The 20,346-nt window shown below is 42.0% G+C and overlaps 1 protein-coding gene across 6 annotated transcripts in view; it reads left to right on the top strand.

The window, feature by feature from the left end:
- Positions 1 to 20,346, top strand: part of LOC135899990 (neprilysin-1-like) — a 702,442-nt gene that overhangs the window by 91,757 nt on the left and 590,339 nt on the right. For 5 of the 6 annotated variants that reach the window (XM_065429411.2, XM_065429420.1, XM_070537755.1 and 2 more), the window contains exon 2: positions 532 to 603. In XM_065429411.2, the coding sequence (XP_065285483.1) occupies positions 532 to 603 (72 nt within the window). Of the gene's footprint in view, positions 1 to 531; positions 604 to 20,346 lie in introns of those variants that run through there. The other variant, XM_065429413.2, reaches the window with a different exon arrangement.

Genomic DNA, 20,346 nt, shown 5'->3' with positions numbered 1-20,346 from the left:
CTTATTCAATTGAACGCCTTGGCCTTGGAGTAGTCCGAAAAACACCTAGGATTATTATTCTTTGCCTAAATACCTTGTAATATTATTTCTTTCCGCTTTAGGAAAGCGAGTTCTGTGCACATATTTAGGCGGAAGCCGATCTGTTGTGGGGACATAAGAGAGTGCTTTCCGTAGAACAAGGTGACTCTTCTACCAATTATTTTTTTCGAAACTGTTATAAAAAACTGGGAGAAAAGAAACAGGCCAATAAGTTTAAAACTATGTTTGCCTCATGCGTATGCAAACTGGTACTTACGAGTGTTGCATTTTTTGTCTGCGGAAGTTTCTTGATTTCTATGCATTTATTATCGGAGTACTCGTCCCGAGTCACTTTTTGAAATGTTGTTTTATGGTCTTGCTTTCGTAGAGCTTGAGATCTGCATTTTCTCCTTCTGTGTTCTCACATCCTCTCTTTAGGCCTTCATATTCATTGCTGACAAATCCCAAGCTTTTCCTTAGTTCTCTTATCTTTTTACGAAATTCACTTTTCAGAATAGCCATCTCTCGTTTGAGGCCAGCGACATCGCCTCCCATCACCGTACTTGCTCAGGGCCAGAGCTCCAGGTAAGACAAGATACTTTAAATGGCAAACGACAGAACAAATGATAGCAGCAATGCATTACAGCTTTATGACCAACTTTAACTTACTTGGCAGCTTTAGTATTACCAATGCAAATAGTTACAGAACGAGTTTTTGAACAAAGTCAAAGGGTTAACTTATTGCATACTCTATTGTACTATACGGACAAATAAGATTAGGAATAGAAAGGCATTAAAGTGGAAATCTTGCCTGATACCCACTTCGCAAAAGAAAGTAATAATATCCACTGCACGTTAGGTATAGCTTCGCTTGAGACGCACACGCAGACCTCAATGAAAATTTCGCACATGATGGAGTGCGAGAAAATTGTGAAGCAACAGTACAAACACATGTTGGCCATTATGGAAATAAAACTTAGGCATTGAGATATGGTTTCACAGAGGTCACTTCAGCACTTTCGTTTCTTAGCATAAAAAAAGAAACAGTTTTTATTTTCGCTTTTGCGACGGTTAAGACTACTTTCATCGCGATTGTAGACACAATAATGCAAAAGCTTTGCAGATCTCGTAGGGAGCCACAAAGTACTCGGCGAGATAACGTTAAAATGTGCAGTTCTGGCAGAAAGGTGGGCTCATTTTGCTTTTCACGACACAAACGTAAAATCTTTCTTGCTAGTTCCATTTTTGATATGAGTAGAGCACAACACTTGAACTTGCGAGGGCCTCGTTTCTTACGTTATCGCGTCACGAAAGCGACGTGCGTACACGTGACAACACAGCTCACGTTCCCCTGTACCTAACAGCCCATCATTGAGCTCGGTGTCTTCCCAGAACTGCACTTTTTGAGAAGTTAGGAAAAATGTTAACGCAACGCATCCTTCTATAATAAATAGAGATAAAGAAAAATAATTGCGAGGAAATAAGGGCGTAAGAAGGCAGCAAAGAGCTCTTCGAATATCGGTTTGTACATTTTAAGTTCAGCCATAAATGAAAACTGTAGCCGTTGTTACTGGCCTTCTTTACATCTCTCTCTCTCTCTCTCTCTCTCTCTCTCTCTCTCTCTATATATATATATATATATATATATATATATATATATATATATATATATATATATATATATATATATATATATATATATATATATATATATATAGATATATATATATATATATATAGTCGAAGACAGATAACCAGTAAAATGAAGACAGTGTGAAATAATAAAGACAACAAATATAGTCAAGTGACAGATCTTGCGCTATATTTCTATATGCCTAGTGCTAGATAGAGCATTCTGAGTTCTACAATTGGTTCTCCCCACATGAGAACGCCAGGGTGGGTAAAGGCACAGGACGAGTGAGAGAAAGAGCGCAATGGCGACAATAGAGGAGCAAGCAACAAACAGCACATTTCTCGCCAGACGCTTGTAGAGAGAGACCAACGTCTCACCAGCTGCGCGGGCGTCTCTGTAGCCAGGGTTCTTTCAATAATAGAAAAGGGGGAAAGGCGTCTCGGCTCGCGTGGACATAATGGGATGGGGGAATGCGATGACGAGAGGTGAGATACGAAGCGCAGCGTATTTCCACACGTACGCTTGACAGCAGTTCCTGTTACTCGGTTGCGATGGTACAAAAGCCTTATAAACGCGAGTAGAGGCACTGGCATGGTTCTGCTCTGCTCCTGGCCGTTGGCCGCGGGCTTAGCCGCTACCGCATTCTACTACTGTGCATTACACTCGCCCTGGAGAGACTGTACCTTCTCGAGTAGGAGGTCGCATCTCCAGAGTGCTGCTTATAGCATCCATAGTCACGTAGCAAGTACGCCCACAGCACCATACGTCATTCCACGCTAGTAGCTTCCCACCCTCCTACATAGAGTGCATGGCCACTGCTCATTCAAGCCTGTCTCTGGTATCATACGATACTAGCAGAAATATCTCTAGATGTTGCGTCTTATGCTTCAAAGACATGTATTTTTTGGTACATCAGTGGACCACTACAGCATTCTTTAACATAAGCTTTTTTGTTTTTGCTATGAACAATAACACTCTCCTGCTCGACGGGCACAACATTACGCAGTGGGAGACTCGGCGCCCAGCGTCCGTTCGTAGAAAGCCGTTCGAGAAACTAATTGCTCCAGAGCAAATAAAACAGCGGCAATGTGCAAAGCAATTGTTCTTCACCGCAGCGCCGAAATACAGAGAAATAACTTTTGTTCTGTTAAACTTCCTTGTCTTTCTACTCTATTCCCTCCTCTCTTTTTTAATATAGCACGTTTAGTAAATATATTGTTAAGAGATGTTTTCCATCGATATTGCTGTATGAACGTTTACCGATGCAGTTAAGCACTTTTTGTGCATTTTGTTTCCTGACCCACATGTATTGCTGTCTAAAATGCACATGTGCTCATTTAAAAACAATTATTTCTTTGATAAGCAGTCGATATCCTTCCCTAACTGCTTATGCGCCTTCGGTTATGCGGTGATAGTGTGGTACACATTGCAACGGTTGTATTTTCTTGGCTAATTTAATAATTTCATCCAATTATGCCTCTTTTATTATTGCAAAGCTGGGCAACGCTTCACGCATTTTTTTTACGTATATATCATATCAATAACCGACTCATCCGTGGTTTGTAAAGAAGAATAAATAAATAAATAAATAAATAAGTAAATAAATGTTATCTCCACTTTCTTTCAGATCCACTTTCATTTCCGTTAATTCATTATTTCTTTATTTCATTTATTAAGCAGAAGTAATTTCCTCTATGTTGTCTTTGGTGTCAATGTTTGTTGGCTTCTTATGATATGACCATAGAAATAATACTATTTCGTAAACATATATTTGCTTAGTAAGGCTTCATGAGCTAAATTGACTGCATGTAAACAAATGTGCTAGCTTTAAGATCTTTAAACTAGGGTGGATTCTTTTTTATATCGATATACCTATATATCTCTAAATGTTGTATTATTATTGTTAGTATGAAGTGTGCTCTAACAACAGCTGCGGCAGGAGTTTCCTCCTATTTAGATCTCTCACGTATCTCGCGAAGGTCATTCACCGAGACCGTGTGCCCACCTTCGTCGTCCTCAAAATTGGAAAATATTAACCCACCGCCACCATTAACCGGTAGTCACCATTGCGGGGTGGTCATTTGTGAAATATCAGTGCTACAAGGTGGCGGCTTAGTTCAGCAAACATTCTTTGGCAATCGTTTTTTTTTTTCTGCTCCCAGAATTTTCCTCCGAGCGCAACTCAGTCACGCAAAACAGAATGGGTGCATTGAGATCTTCATTATGTTCGAGCGAAATAGAATAGGCACTGAAAGCGGGAGCGGGAAATATCAAGTACCAGCTGCGCTTTTATTCGCTACGAGGGTGAAAATGACCTCTTGTTGTGCCAAAGACCAGATTATGGATGCGTTTTAGCAAAACTCCTACCAACAGCATTTCCGTCGCGAAGACATCATGAAGCCGCAGACGTGGACAGCTTTCGAATTTCAGTTATACGCAAGTGTATGTGTCTATAGTGTGCGTCTGTTGGCCACGATATGCCTCTTTACAGCCATTCGTTTCTCAGATTATTTCGCAGGATATGAAGAAAAAATCTTCAGAAGAATATTCTCAGGCTCAGGATGAGGGATAAAATATGCGGCGCTTTTCTTTTCACGACAGTATTTTTGCCACCCCTTCAAGACACTGTATGACACATTACGGGTGCGATTTCTCGACTGCCCATTACACAGATGTTCATTTTCTTAGACGCAGTCTCTATCTAGTTGCACCATATGGGTTTACCTTACTACCTTTCGTTTACATGTTGTTTGGCTTTTATGCTGCACTTCTAAGCAGTGCAGCGCGTGTGAGCAACTCATTTTTTTATGTGGGTGAAACCCTTTGAAGCAAATAAGTGCACTGGCCTCTGAAGCCTTTAGTTTTCCTCATCGAGCATTCTTATTCCTCTTCTTCTCGGTAGGGACCTGCTATGGACAATAAGAAACGCGTGCTGCAAGGGCTACATCCACTCAACAATGTAAGAGAGAATGTGGGAAGACGTTGGCCAAAGCAAAAGATAAGAAGCCACGCTGACCGCGACTGTGGTCTGCGTCTTGTCGAGTTGGGACACAACTGAGATTTATCATGGAAACGGATATCGCCCGCTCCCTGAACCTGATTTATGGAGTCCCGCTTCCGGGTGCTTCCTTTGTCTCGTCCAGGAAGTAGGCAGTGACTCTAGTAGAGCACTACCAGCCGCGAGAATTGAAACATACGATCCAGGCCAACGTCCTCACAATCCATTATGAATGTGGAGTCTAGAATGGATGTAAAATGCTGGTTTTTTGTGCATGTTGGATCTTGTCCACTATGCCAACGTTTCCTTGGGCTTGGAAAGCGATACTTTTTCTTCCAACGCAACCATATGTAGACATTCTCTTAGCATGAAGCATCAAATCTTTAAATGCATAAGCGTTTCTGCGTCTATCCAACGGGGAAACCCGTCCGTCCGTCCGTCCGTCCTTCCCCCCGTCGCTTTTAGGAAAGGGCCCGTAGCAGGAGCGAATTAAAGATGAAGGTTTTAAGACAAAAACATAAGATGGCACATAAGTCGTAAATTTGACCGTCCGGCATTATGGCCCCAAAATTCGATGGCCGCAAAATTAGGGGTCGAACCTTTGGTACGAGTCGAACCCACTACCTTTGGCGGTAATTACGGCAACATTTACTAGGCGGCAGTTAATTAAGGGGAGTTAATTATGGTACCCGAACCCACGACATTCAGTGTGAGAGAAACTCATGAAAGTTGGTGTGAATTAGAGCGAAGCTAATTAATATAGGGTTAATTAAGGCACTCCGACCCGTGACCTTTGGTGGGAGACGAACCCACAATCCTTGGCCTTAATTAGGCCGAAGTTAAGGTACAGTTAATCGAGGTGCAGTTGATTAAAGCACTCGAACTCATGACCTTCGGTTAGATAAAACAAGTATTAGAAAGTAACAACGCTTACGAATGAAAATGTCAAGTAATGTAATGCATCTCTTAAGAGCACGCAGGCTTTCGCCTTCTTCCTCTTTAACGTATCCAAAAGTGACCGTCAATTTTTCTCCCAGGAAGATATACAAATTGACTGGGACAGCATGTGGATCCGTAGTCAATATGGCTAGGTGAGGGTCCATTACAAAAAGTTGTGTAAGTGCAGAAACCATTAACGACTATAATGCTCATATGAATATTACAGTATCGATGTGTCATGTATAAAATATCAGCAGCAGTTTGCGAGGACAATATTATTAGGCTAACTGGTAGCTCGGTGAAGAGTCTCTTGAGCGACGGTGCAATATTAGGCATACATTTAGTCAAGCTAGGTTTTAATGAAAATTGGTCGCCGCCTCTCGGTGGTCGGCATTTTTTGTGTCGGCGTGCGCTAGCACAAATGTGGGCTGATCCCGGTGGCAGTGCAGGGCAGGAGCAGTGGCTCGTACCCCCCGTAAGGCAGAGGCTTCCACCACTGATCAAAGTGAAGCGAACAGTGCATACATTCTTTGGAACAACGCGTACTACATATAGAACAACCTTTGATTCAATAAAGAATAAGAAAAAAAACAAGTATTCTAACCACATAATTTATGATAACGCGCTCCTGATAACAAAACGAAGCACGTAGTGCACCCGCATACGTTTTCCGGTAAAGATTACTGTTGCTTAAGCGGCTGCGGCATTGTGCGAAGTGAGGAGCGACGTCTCTGGCATTTCGTATGTAAAAGAACAAGTCTAGCAACTGATTTTATTGTTGTTTGCGTTATGGGTACGAAACGCATAGTTAGGACTCCAAAAGAGCAGTGTAAGTACGAGTAGTGACAAAAAGAAACGGCAATAGGGCCAGTGGCGGGATGCTGCCAAAATTACTATCATTGCTTTAAATTACCATTGCTCTAATGCAAGAAAGCATTGCATGCCCACCTCAGATGTTGGGGTGGTGGTTTACAACAGCTTCGCTGAACATCCACTCCGCAGGGCCGGAATGGCCAGTCAATTTTTTTTTCTGATGCTGGATGGAATCACAGCCACGTTCCGTAGGTTCATCAAGCACAGCAACCCGATGCTATGGCCGGCTGCGCCATAAATGCACTGGGTACGTGCCACTCTGCAATGAACCTCTCACCAACTTGGGTCATTGTGTATGTGCCATTGTGTGTGCGGTAACCGAGTCAACAATTCACAGCATTTGCATGCACTAGAGCCACGCTTATTGCCTCAGAGATCTCTTGCAGATTTCTGATCCCCACCACCAGATGGCTCATCGTGTTTCGAAAGAAACGTGAGAGAGAAGCCCGGCTTCCGAATGGCGCGTTTCGGCAGAACCCCTGTCACGATGAGGATTTGCCATTTTTATTTTTTATAAAAGGTCTCTTGCGTTCCTGCACGTAAACCCGGCGCATGATAGTCTTAATCCTACTACTATGCATCTTCAAGAGGTGGTAGAGTTGAAGTAAAAATGGAAAGGACACAGTACTTTGCAAGCAATGGGAGGTGCTTTTAGTGCCCTCGTATATGTGAGGTTTCACCCGCATGACTTTGCCCTGAATAATACAAGTGCTTTTACGCGCCCGTACGTTATTACGCCTTTTATAGCATTAGAGAGCTGTGTGAATTGTAAAGTAATTGCGAGTAATTAAAAAGTTGACAGACATATCAGTTTTATTAGCCCTTTGTGTGACCTGCTGCACTCGTATTTTCTTCTGTGCTTGTGCATTTCGAACAATTCAGTCTAAAGTATTTTCTGCATACCTAGGCAAATAAATGCGCAGGATACTTATATCACAGAAAAATAAAACCTGAACAGGGCGTGCTATTTGCGCCTGCTGCTGATGCAAGCTTTCCTGTGCAAAATATAAATAATACTGAAATCTCTTCGCAGGAACATGCATTGTCTAGATTTTATTGTCCCATGCATGTGAGCTATAAGAAACTGCCTATTTATTTACTCCTTCTAGGCACCCGATCATAAACTGATAAAGTGAGACTGCCCTCAAGATGGCAGCCTAAACACATAGTTTTCAAACCGTTAGAATAAAATAAAGATATTTTGGACCCATGAAGAGTAAACGCCAGCGCTTCTTAAGCTGCTGAATTTCGGGTAACTACGTCCGTACTTCTGGCGGCAGCCTAAAGCAAAGAAAACTGACGGAATTGAGAATATTAATTTGGTTAGCATATTGATATCTAGCGGCTAACCTTTTCCTTACACACTTGCAAGCATGTCGGTGCAGACGTGGCATAAGACAAGGATGGTTGAGAATTTTGGGCGAAGATCGCCTGTATGTGTGGCTAGACCTAACCACCATACCATCGAACACAATTTCTATGTCGTGAGTCCACCAGTAAATGTTCACTGTGTACTGTATACTGAATACTGTAGCTGAGATCAAAGCTCTCCCAAGATTTCTTTGAGCAAGCAACGGTAGCACCTTCAATAATATACAGAAGACCAAGCATAATATTCCACAGTTCACACGGTGTGCATGCCACTTTCATCATGTCATCAGAAAAATAAATGAAGAAATGAAGCGAGATTAAAAATACAATGAAGAAAAAGTAAGTAAATGAGCGTTTGCAGCCAGCAGTCAATATTCGTGCATGTGTCACTTTTATTGAGTGTTCCTCCAACGGACTGAAAGGAGCGGTGCTCTGGAACTACAGTCCTAAGACCTAAAAGAACTCCTTTGTAACAAGCTTACGCTGGTGAAGGCGATGCTTGGCAATTCCTTGAACGACGAATGATGGTGCAGAGCTGGCATCCTTATCTCTCCGCGCACTCGCTATCCATACAAAGTGAAGTGCGGTCCATGTCATTAATCACTCCACTTGCGAAGGGTGTAGGCAGAATTCACCATATTACGCCCGTCGTGACAAGCTATACAGGAAGCAATAAAGGAAGTTACTGCCAGCACAGAACTCTTATCTCATGATTTGCTTGGCGGGAAAACCGGCACAGTGAAGATAGGCTTCAGAAGGGCCCACTGACGTCGTAACACCCGCTCTATTCCTCGCAGATTGCCCGGCATGCTTTCGATGTTGTGGCATAAATCATGGCATTTTCGGGTATCCAGTGATCGGAACGCCATAAAAGGAAATTGCGCTTGTCGATCTCTAAAGTGCACGACGATTACTCTAGATGTTTGTTTACGAAATGTTCACTACTATTGCGTGAAGGCTGCCTTTCATGCTCATTGTTTCTTCCTCTTCATTGACTTTAGTTTGCTCGTTCTGATATTTCAACACCGAAATTATTTATATACAGTGCCGCATAAAATGCAGTTTTAAGTATTTCCTTCTAAGCTAGAATCCAACGTTGTTTACTTAATAAGCCTTCCAATCTACGCCAAATGCAGCTTAAAGACACCAAACAAGATGAACTTGACATAGGATACAAATGCATTTGAGTTCGCAATAAAATGCACACCACAAATCCCAAGAAAGATCTGAAAATAAATTGCAAAGTTTAATAATTTTAGGTAATTGCGTAATTTCTGACAGATTTCTTGCACAACATATTTTTCAATGAGACCAAATGCAATTGTGAAAGCCACATAGACGTGTTGCAATAATGCAAAATTTTCTTCCACAGCAAGTTATTCTTACTGTTTGCATTAGCTGGCGTCATTTTCTTCTTAAGTAATTGGTGTGTAATATCTACAATACAGTAGAAACATAAAAAATCAACGGCTCGAAAAGGACCCAAGATATAAACTCAGACCTCTCAAGCAAGAACCCTCACTGGCCGAGTTCTTGCTAAGTGGATCAAATTACCATACCACAACACACACGCAGGCTTTACTGTAGGCCTTTATTATCTGTGCCTTTCTAGTAAAAGTTTGCCAGATACCTTAAAGGAATACTGAAACAATTTTTATGGCTTTGTACAAGCGTACTGAGTCGGTCGTGTAGGTCCCCCTAATGATTAAGTGACATTTAGGCGCCCCGCACAACGCCTTTGAATTTACGTGGAGCCCCTTCATCACAGAGGCAGTAGTGCGGAGGGGCTTTAGTTTAGTTTTCGCCCATGCGTCAAAGTGCCCCGCTCTCCTGCGTGTACCGCAATACCGGAAAAGCTCGGCACTGCGACAGAACCACCGCAACGCACGCTGCTTGTAAATAGCTCTCGCTGGGAATCGACGGCCTGGCGACTAGTGGAGAGGTTGGAGAGGCTTCGCGCGCTGGCTGCTAGAAACCGGAAGTAGACGACACGACGTTGCATCATGACGTAGAGCCAGTGACGGCAGATCTTAGGCCCGATCGCTCGGCGAACGAATTGGGGAGAAACAGCATGGCTATATAGGAAGGAGGGTAACTTGTAATCATCCGTAGCTCTGTTATTATGCGGCGCATCGCTTAAATTGTGGCAGGAATGTTTTACTAAAGCTGTACCCTACGCGTCTACAGAAATTCTCCAAACTGTTTCAAGGACCCTTTAAAGCGAGGAATGGTGAGTAAGAACGTGTATGAGAGCGACACCACGAGCAAGACAGGCATGCGCAAGTGCTATCGTAACGCTTCAAAGTCGCAGCTTTATTTGAAGGGGCTGTGGTTTTTGTGTACTAGGCGATTGGAAAGGCTGTTGAAAACTTTTCTAGCGACATTCTCGTGAGAAGTGCACAACTAAAAGAACCATTTTTTGTAGCGTGTTCAGTTTGATCGGCTTTGTGTATACTTAAGAGAAAATTTCGGATGTTCTGAGTGCGCATGTGCGCGGCATACTGGAAATATTGTTGTCCTTTGGAATATCTGTTGCTATGCGTGATGTCACTTTCAACAAAGTATTTGAAGGTTGCCCCATTTAAACCTAAGATAAGCGTTTGGGGCGAGAGCCTAATTCAAACATGTCAAACCTTGCAGTCAGATATACATAAAAATAAACGAGGCGAAAGCCCTTGTTTGGCACGCAGATATGTCCAAACGGTCGAACATGACTCATTCACTTCGACGAAGTGAAACAGCACATTGCATAGCTGTAAAGGGCAAAAGCGTTTACGTCACGCTATCCGCACAGAAAAAAAAGTAAACTTCGTAGCACATGAATACGAAATAGCTAGCATTGGGGTAGTAGATACAGCGGGGAAAAATAAATATATGCTTTGTCGAGACTGGAAGCGAAGGCGGAAGTATGATCCGAACTCTATACACAATTGTTCCTAGTTATTCACTAAACACCATCCGCTCTTCGCAAAGCGGTTGCTGAACCGGAAAAAAAACAATGTAACATTTGCGTCAATAGAGCAGCGAAAGGAGTTACTCCTTGTGCGAAAACTGTCATCGGCCAAAATAGAATTCGCGCATTGTGTTCGGCAGTTGCAGTGGAAATTCAAAGCATGCGAGAACGAGCCACGAAAAGCAAAAAGTGGTAACTGGCGTGTAAGGTAGTCGTTTTGGGTAAGTTCAGCCGTAAAGCTTCGGCTGGCACTTTTCGAAGCCGCATTGACTAATGATCATCACCTGTAGCCTTGCAGAAAGTTTTGTTTTTCAAGAGGACTTGTCGCTGAGCAAATTGGTGCATCTTATCCTATACAGTCCAATAAACTGTACCAACGTACTCTATTGTTTGTGATTGTTTTCTTTTAGTCTTTGTGATCTGTCACATTATTCTCACTTTCATCTTTACGTAGCTTCTTACGATCCTCAATTTCTATGTTTCTACTCATTCACTCCTTGTGGCTTTTTACATTGCAGCTGAAATACTGCTTCTACGCTAATTTTTTTTCACCGCAGTGAATTTCCTAAATGTTGTAAAACTGAGTATTTCTTTAAACATTCCGAAGCAGACACTACCCAGAGAATAAATAACACAACGAGATCGCTTGTGCGCCGTTCACTGAGTGGTGCCTTTAAAATTTTGTTTTTGTTGCCTGCGTATAAACGCTGAATGTTGCTTTGATTCAGCAGCATTTCCTCATGAGGCGTCGCACTTTGTTTCTTGTTTCACTGTTGCGACGTGGTGCCATCCACACATCGTTGCTCACTTGGTGCGACTACAATCCCTGTGTAGACCAAGTTAACAGGTATTTTACTTGGCAATAACACTTTTTAGATGTTTGTTATTCTCCCATCATAATTGCTCATTACATATTTTTATCATTGGGACCATTGTGAGTACGGTACTCGTCATTTTTACTTGTAAATTTAGGTTTTATAGAAGATATTTACAATCTGTACCCCCAAAAATTTGCATGGAGATGACCTGATTGTCCGTATTAAAGCGATTTCCTTTGCCTATAGCCTAGCCCAATTTCATGTAGGTCAGTAGATTGGTAGGACACAGCTGAACAGTTTATCTACATAGCGCTGTGTTGACTCCAAAAACGGCAAGCGAGCCCAACTGTGTTGTACATGCATGTAAACGATTAAATTAAAGCATGAAACTTGACCATACATAATGTCTGCTCATGGTACGCTCTAAAAGACATAAATTTTTTGAAGGAGAAACTTATGTTGTAACGGCGTCTCTGGCTTTCTTCTAACTCGACTAGCTTATCCTTCCGCATCTGGGCATGTGCTACAGAATGCTCCACTTTACAGAGCACGGAAATTCGGCCACCAAATTAGTGTCAGTGACCACACTCTGTTCTGCTTAATCAGTCCAATTCGCAAGTCAAACCTCTACATTTAGTGTTGTTTCTACGTCTTTAGTAGCACACTGACCTTTGAATAGAATGGGGCCGGATATGCATACCATTTCGTATCACAGCGTTTTATTAGGGCACTTTAGAAAAGCTTCGCTTCGTACTGATATCAACGCGTGTGTTGGATCTACAGAATTTTTGCATGTATTTCGAATGACGGAAATTTATTTGTTGGCCCCATAAGCAATATAGTTGTGTTAGCCCATTTTTTTATTTATTCTTTACCAGTACCTCCGTAAAAGTGTTGCGGCTAAATTCAAGCCGCAGAATACTGGCTCTTTTAGCTACCGTACAAATACTCCCGGATACAATAACCTATTCGATTTTGCTGTTTATTGCTGCTTTGTTTGTTTACTTGTGTATGTTTTTGTTACCCACTCCCCTCTGTAATACTTCGGTCTTGAGGGTACAATAAAATAAAAAAATATGCCTCGCTGGCAGGACGTATTGGAGCGTTCAAACTATATTAAAGATACAGACGAAGCCAGTGCACAAGTATATTTGAAGTAGACCAAGTCATGTGACAGTTAGCTCTTGTTTGTGTCCTTCACTAAATTGAAATTTTTGACCTGTTTTTCTTATTTTAACTGCAAGTCTGCTAACTCTGAGACGTGCCCGTCGATCTCGCAAACTCCTAGTCATAAGAGACTTGGCGAGGTTGCACATTTTATATAAACTTGTTTGGATCGCTAACATAAAACTTATTTTTCCGCCTTCATTGTAGCCATTGCTAAAAGTTTGGTGAAGATTTCTTTTTATATCGCGCAATTAATACTGAAGTCAATTTCCCAGTAACATTGTCGGGTGGGCCTTCTAAAAAGAAACGCACGATTGGAATATATATGCGGTAGTTAGTATAACACGCCGTGACAAAAAAGGTATGACCCTTACTCATCTTCCTGACAAGTTTGAAGATCTCACACGTAATCGCACAAAACTAGTTTCTTACCATATACAGAATATATATTTATAGAAAACTGGTGGAATGCAGGCCGGCTTGTATCCATTCGAGCCCTACTTGGCGCTATCTTCCAACTTGCGAAACCTGGGAGGTGCATTATTAGTAAATATGCAAAATAATTGCCACTATAACTAGAAAAGTACAATTTACTATACCTCTGTATCAAAAACACGCAACAAAGCACATTTTACACTATATTCGACATCAACTCGCTTTTCAATAGTTCAAATATGACAACGGTATTCAGATATTTGAAGCTGTATGAGTGACCTATAAAACAATATGGCCAGCAGAAGGTTTCTTTTTGTTGATTAGCTGTCGGTACCAAAGACCTCAATTGTTACGCAAATTTCGAGTTCCGAAGGCCTACTTATTTCTGGAGACAAACTTGATCATGACTTTTCTTGCTAAAGGGAAGAGGAGCTCGTTGAGCGTAGATTGAAAAGAATGGAACCAAGAATTCTCCATTTCTATGAGCTTTGTTATCGGCAAACGGCGAAGGATTGTTCATTGGGCTATGTTGCCCGAGCCTGAGTGATGTCGCCAGTATGATTGGCCAGCCCGCGTGGGCGGCCATTCGTTTTGTACGGGGCGCACGTGCATATATCAGTGGGCCGAAAGGTCCCAGTTGCCTGCCTATATATATATTAGCGAAAGGTCCCAGCTGCCAGCCTGCTACGATTGCTACAGTGGCTAAATGAGGCAATTGGGTCAATGGCGAATGGCTTATACATTACGAAATTGCTGATGAAGAATAGCTATGCTATTCTACCGTCGATTTTCTGAAGATTGTTTTGGGGAAAACATTGAACTGGTCCATAGCTCAAAAAAACAAAATGTTTGTAAAGTGCCTGCTATTTTAAGAACATGCAGTGTTCACAAAGTGTGGCTTAATCGGTATGCTGGTAAAGTGAAGATAGATTAAGTTCTACCTTGCATTTATTAGTATTTTGCAGTTAATTAATGAAAGGTTTACCGGTAATAGCCAATTTGTCGCACAGTTTTGCATAATGCGAGGAGATGGTTTGCGTACTGTGCATATAGCCTTGTTGGAGGGGTGCCTGTTGCACAAAACTCGATCTCAACATACATTTTGCATGCTCTACGCCTAGATTAATACATATCATACTTTTTTAGTGGTCTCAATTGGGCTGCTTTAATTTAAACCATGCTCTGAAGTAAACTACTATTCTCTTCTGGGCACTTATGCCTCTTCATTTTTCTAGAGTTTGCAATGGTACAATGGTTTCTTTGATGTTATCAGACAAGTATGCTAATGGTAAATTTATTTTTGTTCGTTGGCTCTGTATACCTATGTTGTATAGCAGTTGATGTTATTGCGTCAAGCAAAAAGAATTGAAAATGCAACTAGCAAACTTGCAGATGCGTCAAGATGTGATAGAAAGAACAGAAATATTAAGTGAAAGCACTCCAGGCAACATTTTCGGCAGATAACAAGATAGTGATCACGTGTCATACCGAAGTCCATAGTTCTTTGTCCACTAAAAATACTTAACTGTAATTTTCTCGCTGACAGTTGACATATTTGCATGAAATATATAGCCGAAGCGTTGCCTCAAGAGCACTTTTAGCGCTTGAGACGATCCAACTTTTTTAATCAGTTCCCTAAACGCAGCTTTAAAACGTGGATATCTAAGGGATCGCGCTGCCCTTTCCTATTAACCTGTACGTGCATGGGCCGTAAATTGAATGAATCAAGAGAGGCCTAGCAGGCTACTTTGTAAGAGATCTCATTTCCAGCGTACGCGGCGTTTTAGCTGCGGTGACATCAATTCTCGCGATCCAATAACCCGGCAAACACTAATCTTGGTGAACAGAGCGCCACTTTTCCCTGGCAGGTGCTGGGCTGTCTAATAGGTGCCTAGCAGAATTGACCGCATACACAAGGGTGTTTAGGAAAAGTGAATTTCCTAACGAGACAGGCAGTACCGCTTTGGCAAATGAATCGATACATATAAAAGGAGAAATCCCCCCATAGCCAACTGCGCAAATTTCCCAGCGAGCAACTCTTGCGGCACCTGAGTCACGCGCTGAACCCTCACCTGTCACCAAAGTAGCGCTGAATTAGGTGATTCTGTGACACGCGTTAGTTTTCGAGTGATGCCCATAAGTGCAGCTTTTTACAAATCAGTATTTATTTTCTTTTGGATTGAAATTGATTTCCTTATTCTTCTAACTGGATCTTAGATCATTCGGCTCAAACGCTGTGCAAGAAGGCGAAGAAGCATTTTACGTTTTAAATTACACGATATTCTGAAAAGATAAGCTTTATAAAAAAAAGAGAGAGAAGGAAGGCACTGTAAGAAATAAAGCAAAGAAGAAGTTATAACATTGTAGTGACTGTAATAGAGACAACAAACATGAATCATTCTGTGGTATTGTGGCAAAATGTCTGTAACGAGAGTAAGTGCTTCACGAAATAGTGGGTAGCTTGAGTAGAGCGCTATAGCTTTCCTTTAGTTGACAGGCCGTGCCACATAAAGGGTTTCAGCTGCCACTGTTATGACCTTGTGTCTGTTGCGGCAGCCTTATCTTTCTCAAATAAAAAAAAGATCCGTTATGCCCTTGTGTCTGTGTCTTCGGCCTTATCTTTCTCAAATGAAAAATCTCCGTAAGTAACATATTAATTCGCCCCCTGAAGCAGAATCCTAAGCTAGGCTATAAATCCTGTCTTTCAAAATGCGTCACCGAAACCGTACAAGTTATGCCTGCTGAACTGCTCTCAGAGCATGCATCCATACTCAAAGGAGCGCTCAATCTGTTATTGCAAATGTGTGAACGCATAATAGAAAAATAAGCAACTTCTGTAGCTGCAGTCTCATGACTGAGGTTTCGGCTTCCATGATCAATGAATGCCACTGTGGATTTTTCGATAGCTTCATTCAGCCCAGTGGAGGACTGTCGACAATGCTACCGGCAATACCTGTCTTTTTGCTAAAGTTCTACCCATCGCGTTGAAAACTTAGTGCTGCATATGTCAGCTTATAAATGTCGGCTGAAAGCAGCCACATGGACTTATTGCTACCACCAGCTGCTTGCGTGTGCTCAGTTTATGTTTATTATTAGCTATCTTTTTGTCATAGGATATATAGCAAAGAGAATGATTGTAATGGCGCGACATTCAACAAACATAATTGTGCCACAGTTTACACTACTGCATCCACGCCTGCGTATTAATTAATTTAACTCTGTCTCTATGTGTCCCTAAGTATTTGTTTTATAGCGAGATATTATTTAGCTCATTCAAATCAATTCTACAGTAAACAGGTACGTAAGTTCCTGTCTAGCCAGAAATGTCAGAAATACGTGTGAGCAAGTAGTCTTAATTTTATTTGACGTACAGAATGGTGCACGGGTTTCATGGGGTTATCTTCAGTAATGAGCTATATAAAAATGCACTGATGGAATTTAATCTTTCAAGCCTATTAAGGATGCAATTAAAATGAATAACGCTAAACTTTATTTCCTTCTTCGTGGCGCTGTCCGTCATTGCTGGTGAGCAGCAAGGTTCCCGAATCCACTGGCACCAGCAAGAAGCGATCTTTAAGTCATGGTGCTCATCCGAAACTCAGGAACCTATTGTCAGCTTGTCCTACTTTCGCGATAGTAAGAGACAAACATCAGGGGCGTGGAATTATCTCACTGGAGGCATGGACCACGCCACCCCCTAAGGCCGACGCCCAGCGAACTATCAACTCTTTATGGGAGTTTTTGCGCGAAGCCGGCTTGGACGCCAGGTTATGAACCTGTAGTTAAGTATGTAAACCTTTGTTGGTTTTATTATCCCCACCATTTACGCTCATCCCTGCTTAGGCCACGGAGCAATGGTTTTCATTCATTAAAGCTCATTATATCTGTCTTCATGGAAAGATCTCGCGGCAGAAGGAAGAACTAGCGTTCTATGACCATGAATTTGTATCCTCAAAAATTTTTGAAAATCACATTTTTTGCCATACAAGTATGCAACAGTTCAAGAAGTGCGGAAGAAGATATTATTATGGGAATGGCGCGTATATACAAATTATTACTACATGCATGGTAAATATAGCCATAAACAGCTGTTACGGATGCAAAGCTCTCGCTTGCCTACGGCCACTTCGTCGCTGTTGTCGTTTTTCAATGTTTTTCAAATAAGTTACATGTGGTTGGGGTGTGTTGGTAACTTTAACAGCTGCTTAAAAAAACTCTTAATTGGATGTTGAGGTCTGATGTGTCATTTCATATTTTCAAAGCAAGAGCTATTTTTTAGTATATGTTCTATTTAAGGATCCATATAGGCAGTTTTCTATGATAATTGCTCCCACAAAGCTTCAAATAACTTATCCATTACGCTAAGTATTGAGCCCTTGTATTCTTTTGGCCGCTAGATAACCATAGATTGCTTGAAAATAGCCATCCTTGATGTAATCGCTAAGTCCGCTGAAAATTTAATCAACAGCATATCCGGCACCGGTTACTTGTTCTCTTGCGAGTAATGTTCAACTGATTAATCAGTTGGTCATACGAGAGAGCTATAAATTCATGCTAAAGATAGTTAAGATAAATGACATAATTAAGCTGATGAAGAAAACAATGCGTGTATCAAATTCACTGCACCCGTATTGTTCGTCAGCCTTTCAAATCTACATTACCAAGAGAATATTTAAAAAAAATGCAGGGAAGAATGATGAAAGGTCATGAGGAAGGAAGGAAGCAGGGATGCAGAATCACGATGATGGCATACACATCCGTTAGGTTTTGAAGCTTTCCAATGGGCCAGCTCATTTGCATTTGTAGGGTGCGTACTGGTGTTCTCAACCATTCCGAAAAGATTGACAATTATAAAGACGAGAACTTCACAGTAGGAGTCCAAGGGAAGGGAAGCGTAGCAGGGGGCGGCAGAAAGTTAGGTGGGCGGATGAGATTAAGAAATTTGCAGGGCGACATGGCCACAATTAGTACATGACCGGGGTTGTTGGAGAAGTATGGGAGAGGCCTGTGCTCTGCAGTGGGCGTAACTAGGCTGACGATGATGATGATTTCACAATAGGGCTGCCGCACTTGTGACAACACCAAGGAATGCTTCATTAGCCTGCGGCCTCCAGCATCGTGACAAAGCGTTTCCACTTATCTGGAGATACTATATTCAAGCTGCCGTTTTGTATTTCGCAACATCAGAAAGACAGCGCAGCTTAGAAAATGGGTGCTTGTAAATGTCAAAGGATGTCCACCGTTGCGAAGGTAGCGCCACTTTCGAAAGGATATGCGAGCGACATAATTCCCAGATAACGCTGATGTGTCAGCGGCAGCGTCGGGCTGAAGAGACACCCAGTCGGCCGCATGGTGGTATGGCCGGAATACGATTTATGTGATGAACACTCGCTAACAAAGTAATAATTAATCCCAAGCTTCGCCTACAAAACCACACAGCGCATGGCCTCCTTGCCTCTGAGCTCAGAAACATAGTTCCTGGGTGACACCAATACTGAAAGCAAATATACTTTGTCGTGATGTCATGGAGTTTAGCGAACGTAATTGGATGGCGCATTGATAAAAACTATCTTCGAGTTGGACAGTGATGTGTTTGCCACTGCATTCTTTGGTTGTCACCGACTTTACAGTTCCATTCAAGCGCGACTGCGTTTTATTCAGAGTGTGCCGAGCGAAAGCACGGCGCTGTTGCAACGAGTATCAATGGCTTTACAACAAATGTGATTTGCCTCACTTCATGTTATAGAGGAAAGGTAAAGCGAAACATTGAATTAATGTAGATTGTTTGATTAATGCCTTAGAAATTTCACAATGTTCAAATTTGACCACGTGATGAGTGCGTAGGTCGAAGAGGAAATCGCAGCTGCGGGGTCCCGCAATTCCTCCGCAGCTGGAACCGCCCGGGACAAACGCGGATAGCTTGCGCAGGTATATTGTGCGGCATCGGCAGCCTCAGCTGTCATGCTGCACCAGGTGCTGCTCCCTGCTTTCATTAGGAGGTATGCAAAGTGAAGACGCCGCACACCACACTCCGAGAAAGAGCTAGTAAAGAAGGGCACCACTGTATAGTATCAATAAGTTAGTGTGCTAAAGAAGCCTATTTTAAATTAGCCATACTGGCTACTTGTGTGTTAGAATGATACCCGGTAGTTTATTTATATTTATATGTAAATGATTGAAATTTTACCATCGGAGCTTCTGTCTTAGTTTCATAGTAAAGGCCCCAGTCCTCTCTCAGGCTAGCTCCATTTCTCGTGTATAAAATTACAATTCGCGTCAACAGTCACTTTTCATACTTTGAAGCACTATCTATTATTTTAGCTCAACTTCACGCTCCTCTGTGTATAAGTAGGGTCCCTGCGGTGCGCCTTCGACGCAGCTTGAACGCCCTTTAAAATTAGTCTGCAATGTTCCTTCCTAGTCGTCGTGTGAGCCAAAAAAAAAAAAAAGAGGTGAAGTAGGAAGCCGGCTACTTGGGGATAACATGCCTTCCCCGCTGTTAACTCGTATTAGAAAGTGATACATTCCAGTACGGCAACGAAATTGAACACTGCCTGTGTCAATCCAAGTGGCTCATGTGCTAGGTTTCCTTTTTTCTCGACTCGTGTATGCTGAATACCGAGTGCATGCACTTTCTGCAGGTTATTTTTAATGCTGCATGCGTCGTCTCCTGCGCTCGTTCATATCCTTTGTGTCCATGTTTTCTGGTCGCTGTGGTCTTGATATCTGAACCTTTCTATAAAATAGCCTGCTCTCTTGATAAATGAAGCGCTTCATGTTGCTTGAGCGCGTCCAGTTTCGACGTCCAACGGTTGGAAGCTATTGGTGGTATTTTCTCCTAGACCTTTTATGTAGGGGCTGATTTACGACTTTCAACGTCTTGAAACCCGTCGCTCCATATAAAAGACTTCGAAGACTGCACGCTCTTCGCCGTGTGTTGTGGTGGCTCTTAGAATTCGTGCTCCCGCTTCCAAGAACGTCAGTTTCAGATGACCAATCGCAGTAAAGTTCGCTTAAATGAATATTATTTATTTAGCTGCTTGACTTGTGTATCCATTTACATAAAAGAAAATCTTCAGACCGACAACTACATTTGTATGTAAATTTTGTTTCCTTTTATATTATTTTTCGAAGCCTGTAG

The sequence above is a fragment of the Dermacentor albipictus genome, chromosome 4, assembly GCF_038994185.2.
Source record: "Dermacentor albipictus isolate Rhodes 1998 colony chromosome 4, USDA_Dalb.pri_finalv2, whole genome shotgun sequence".
Lineage (NCBI taxonomy): Eukaryota > Metazoa > Arthropoda > Arachnida > Ixodida > Ixodidae > Dermacentor > Dermacentor albipictus.
Note: the sequence above shows the minus strand (reverse complement) of the source record. Positions and strands in the feature narration are given on the sequence as shown.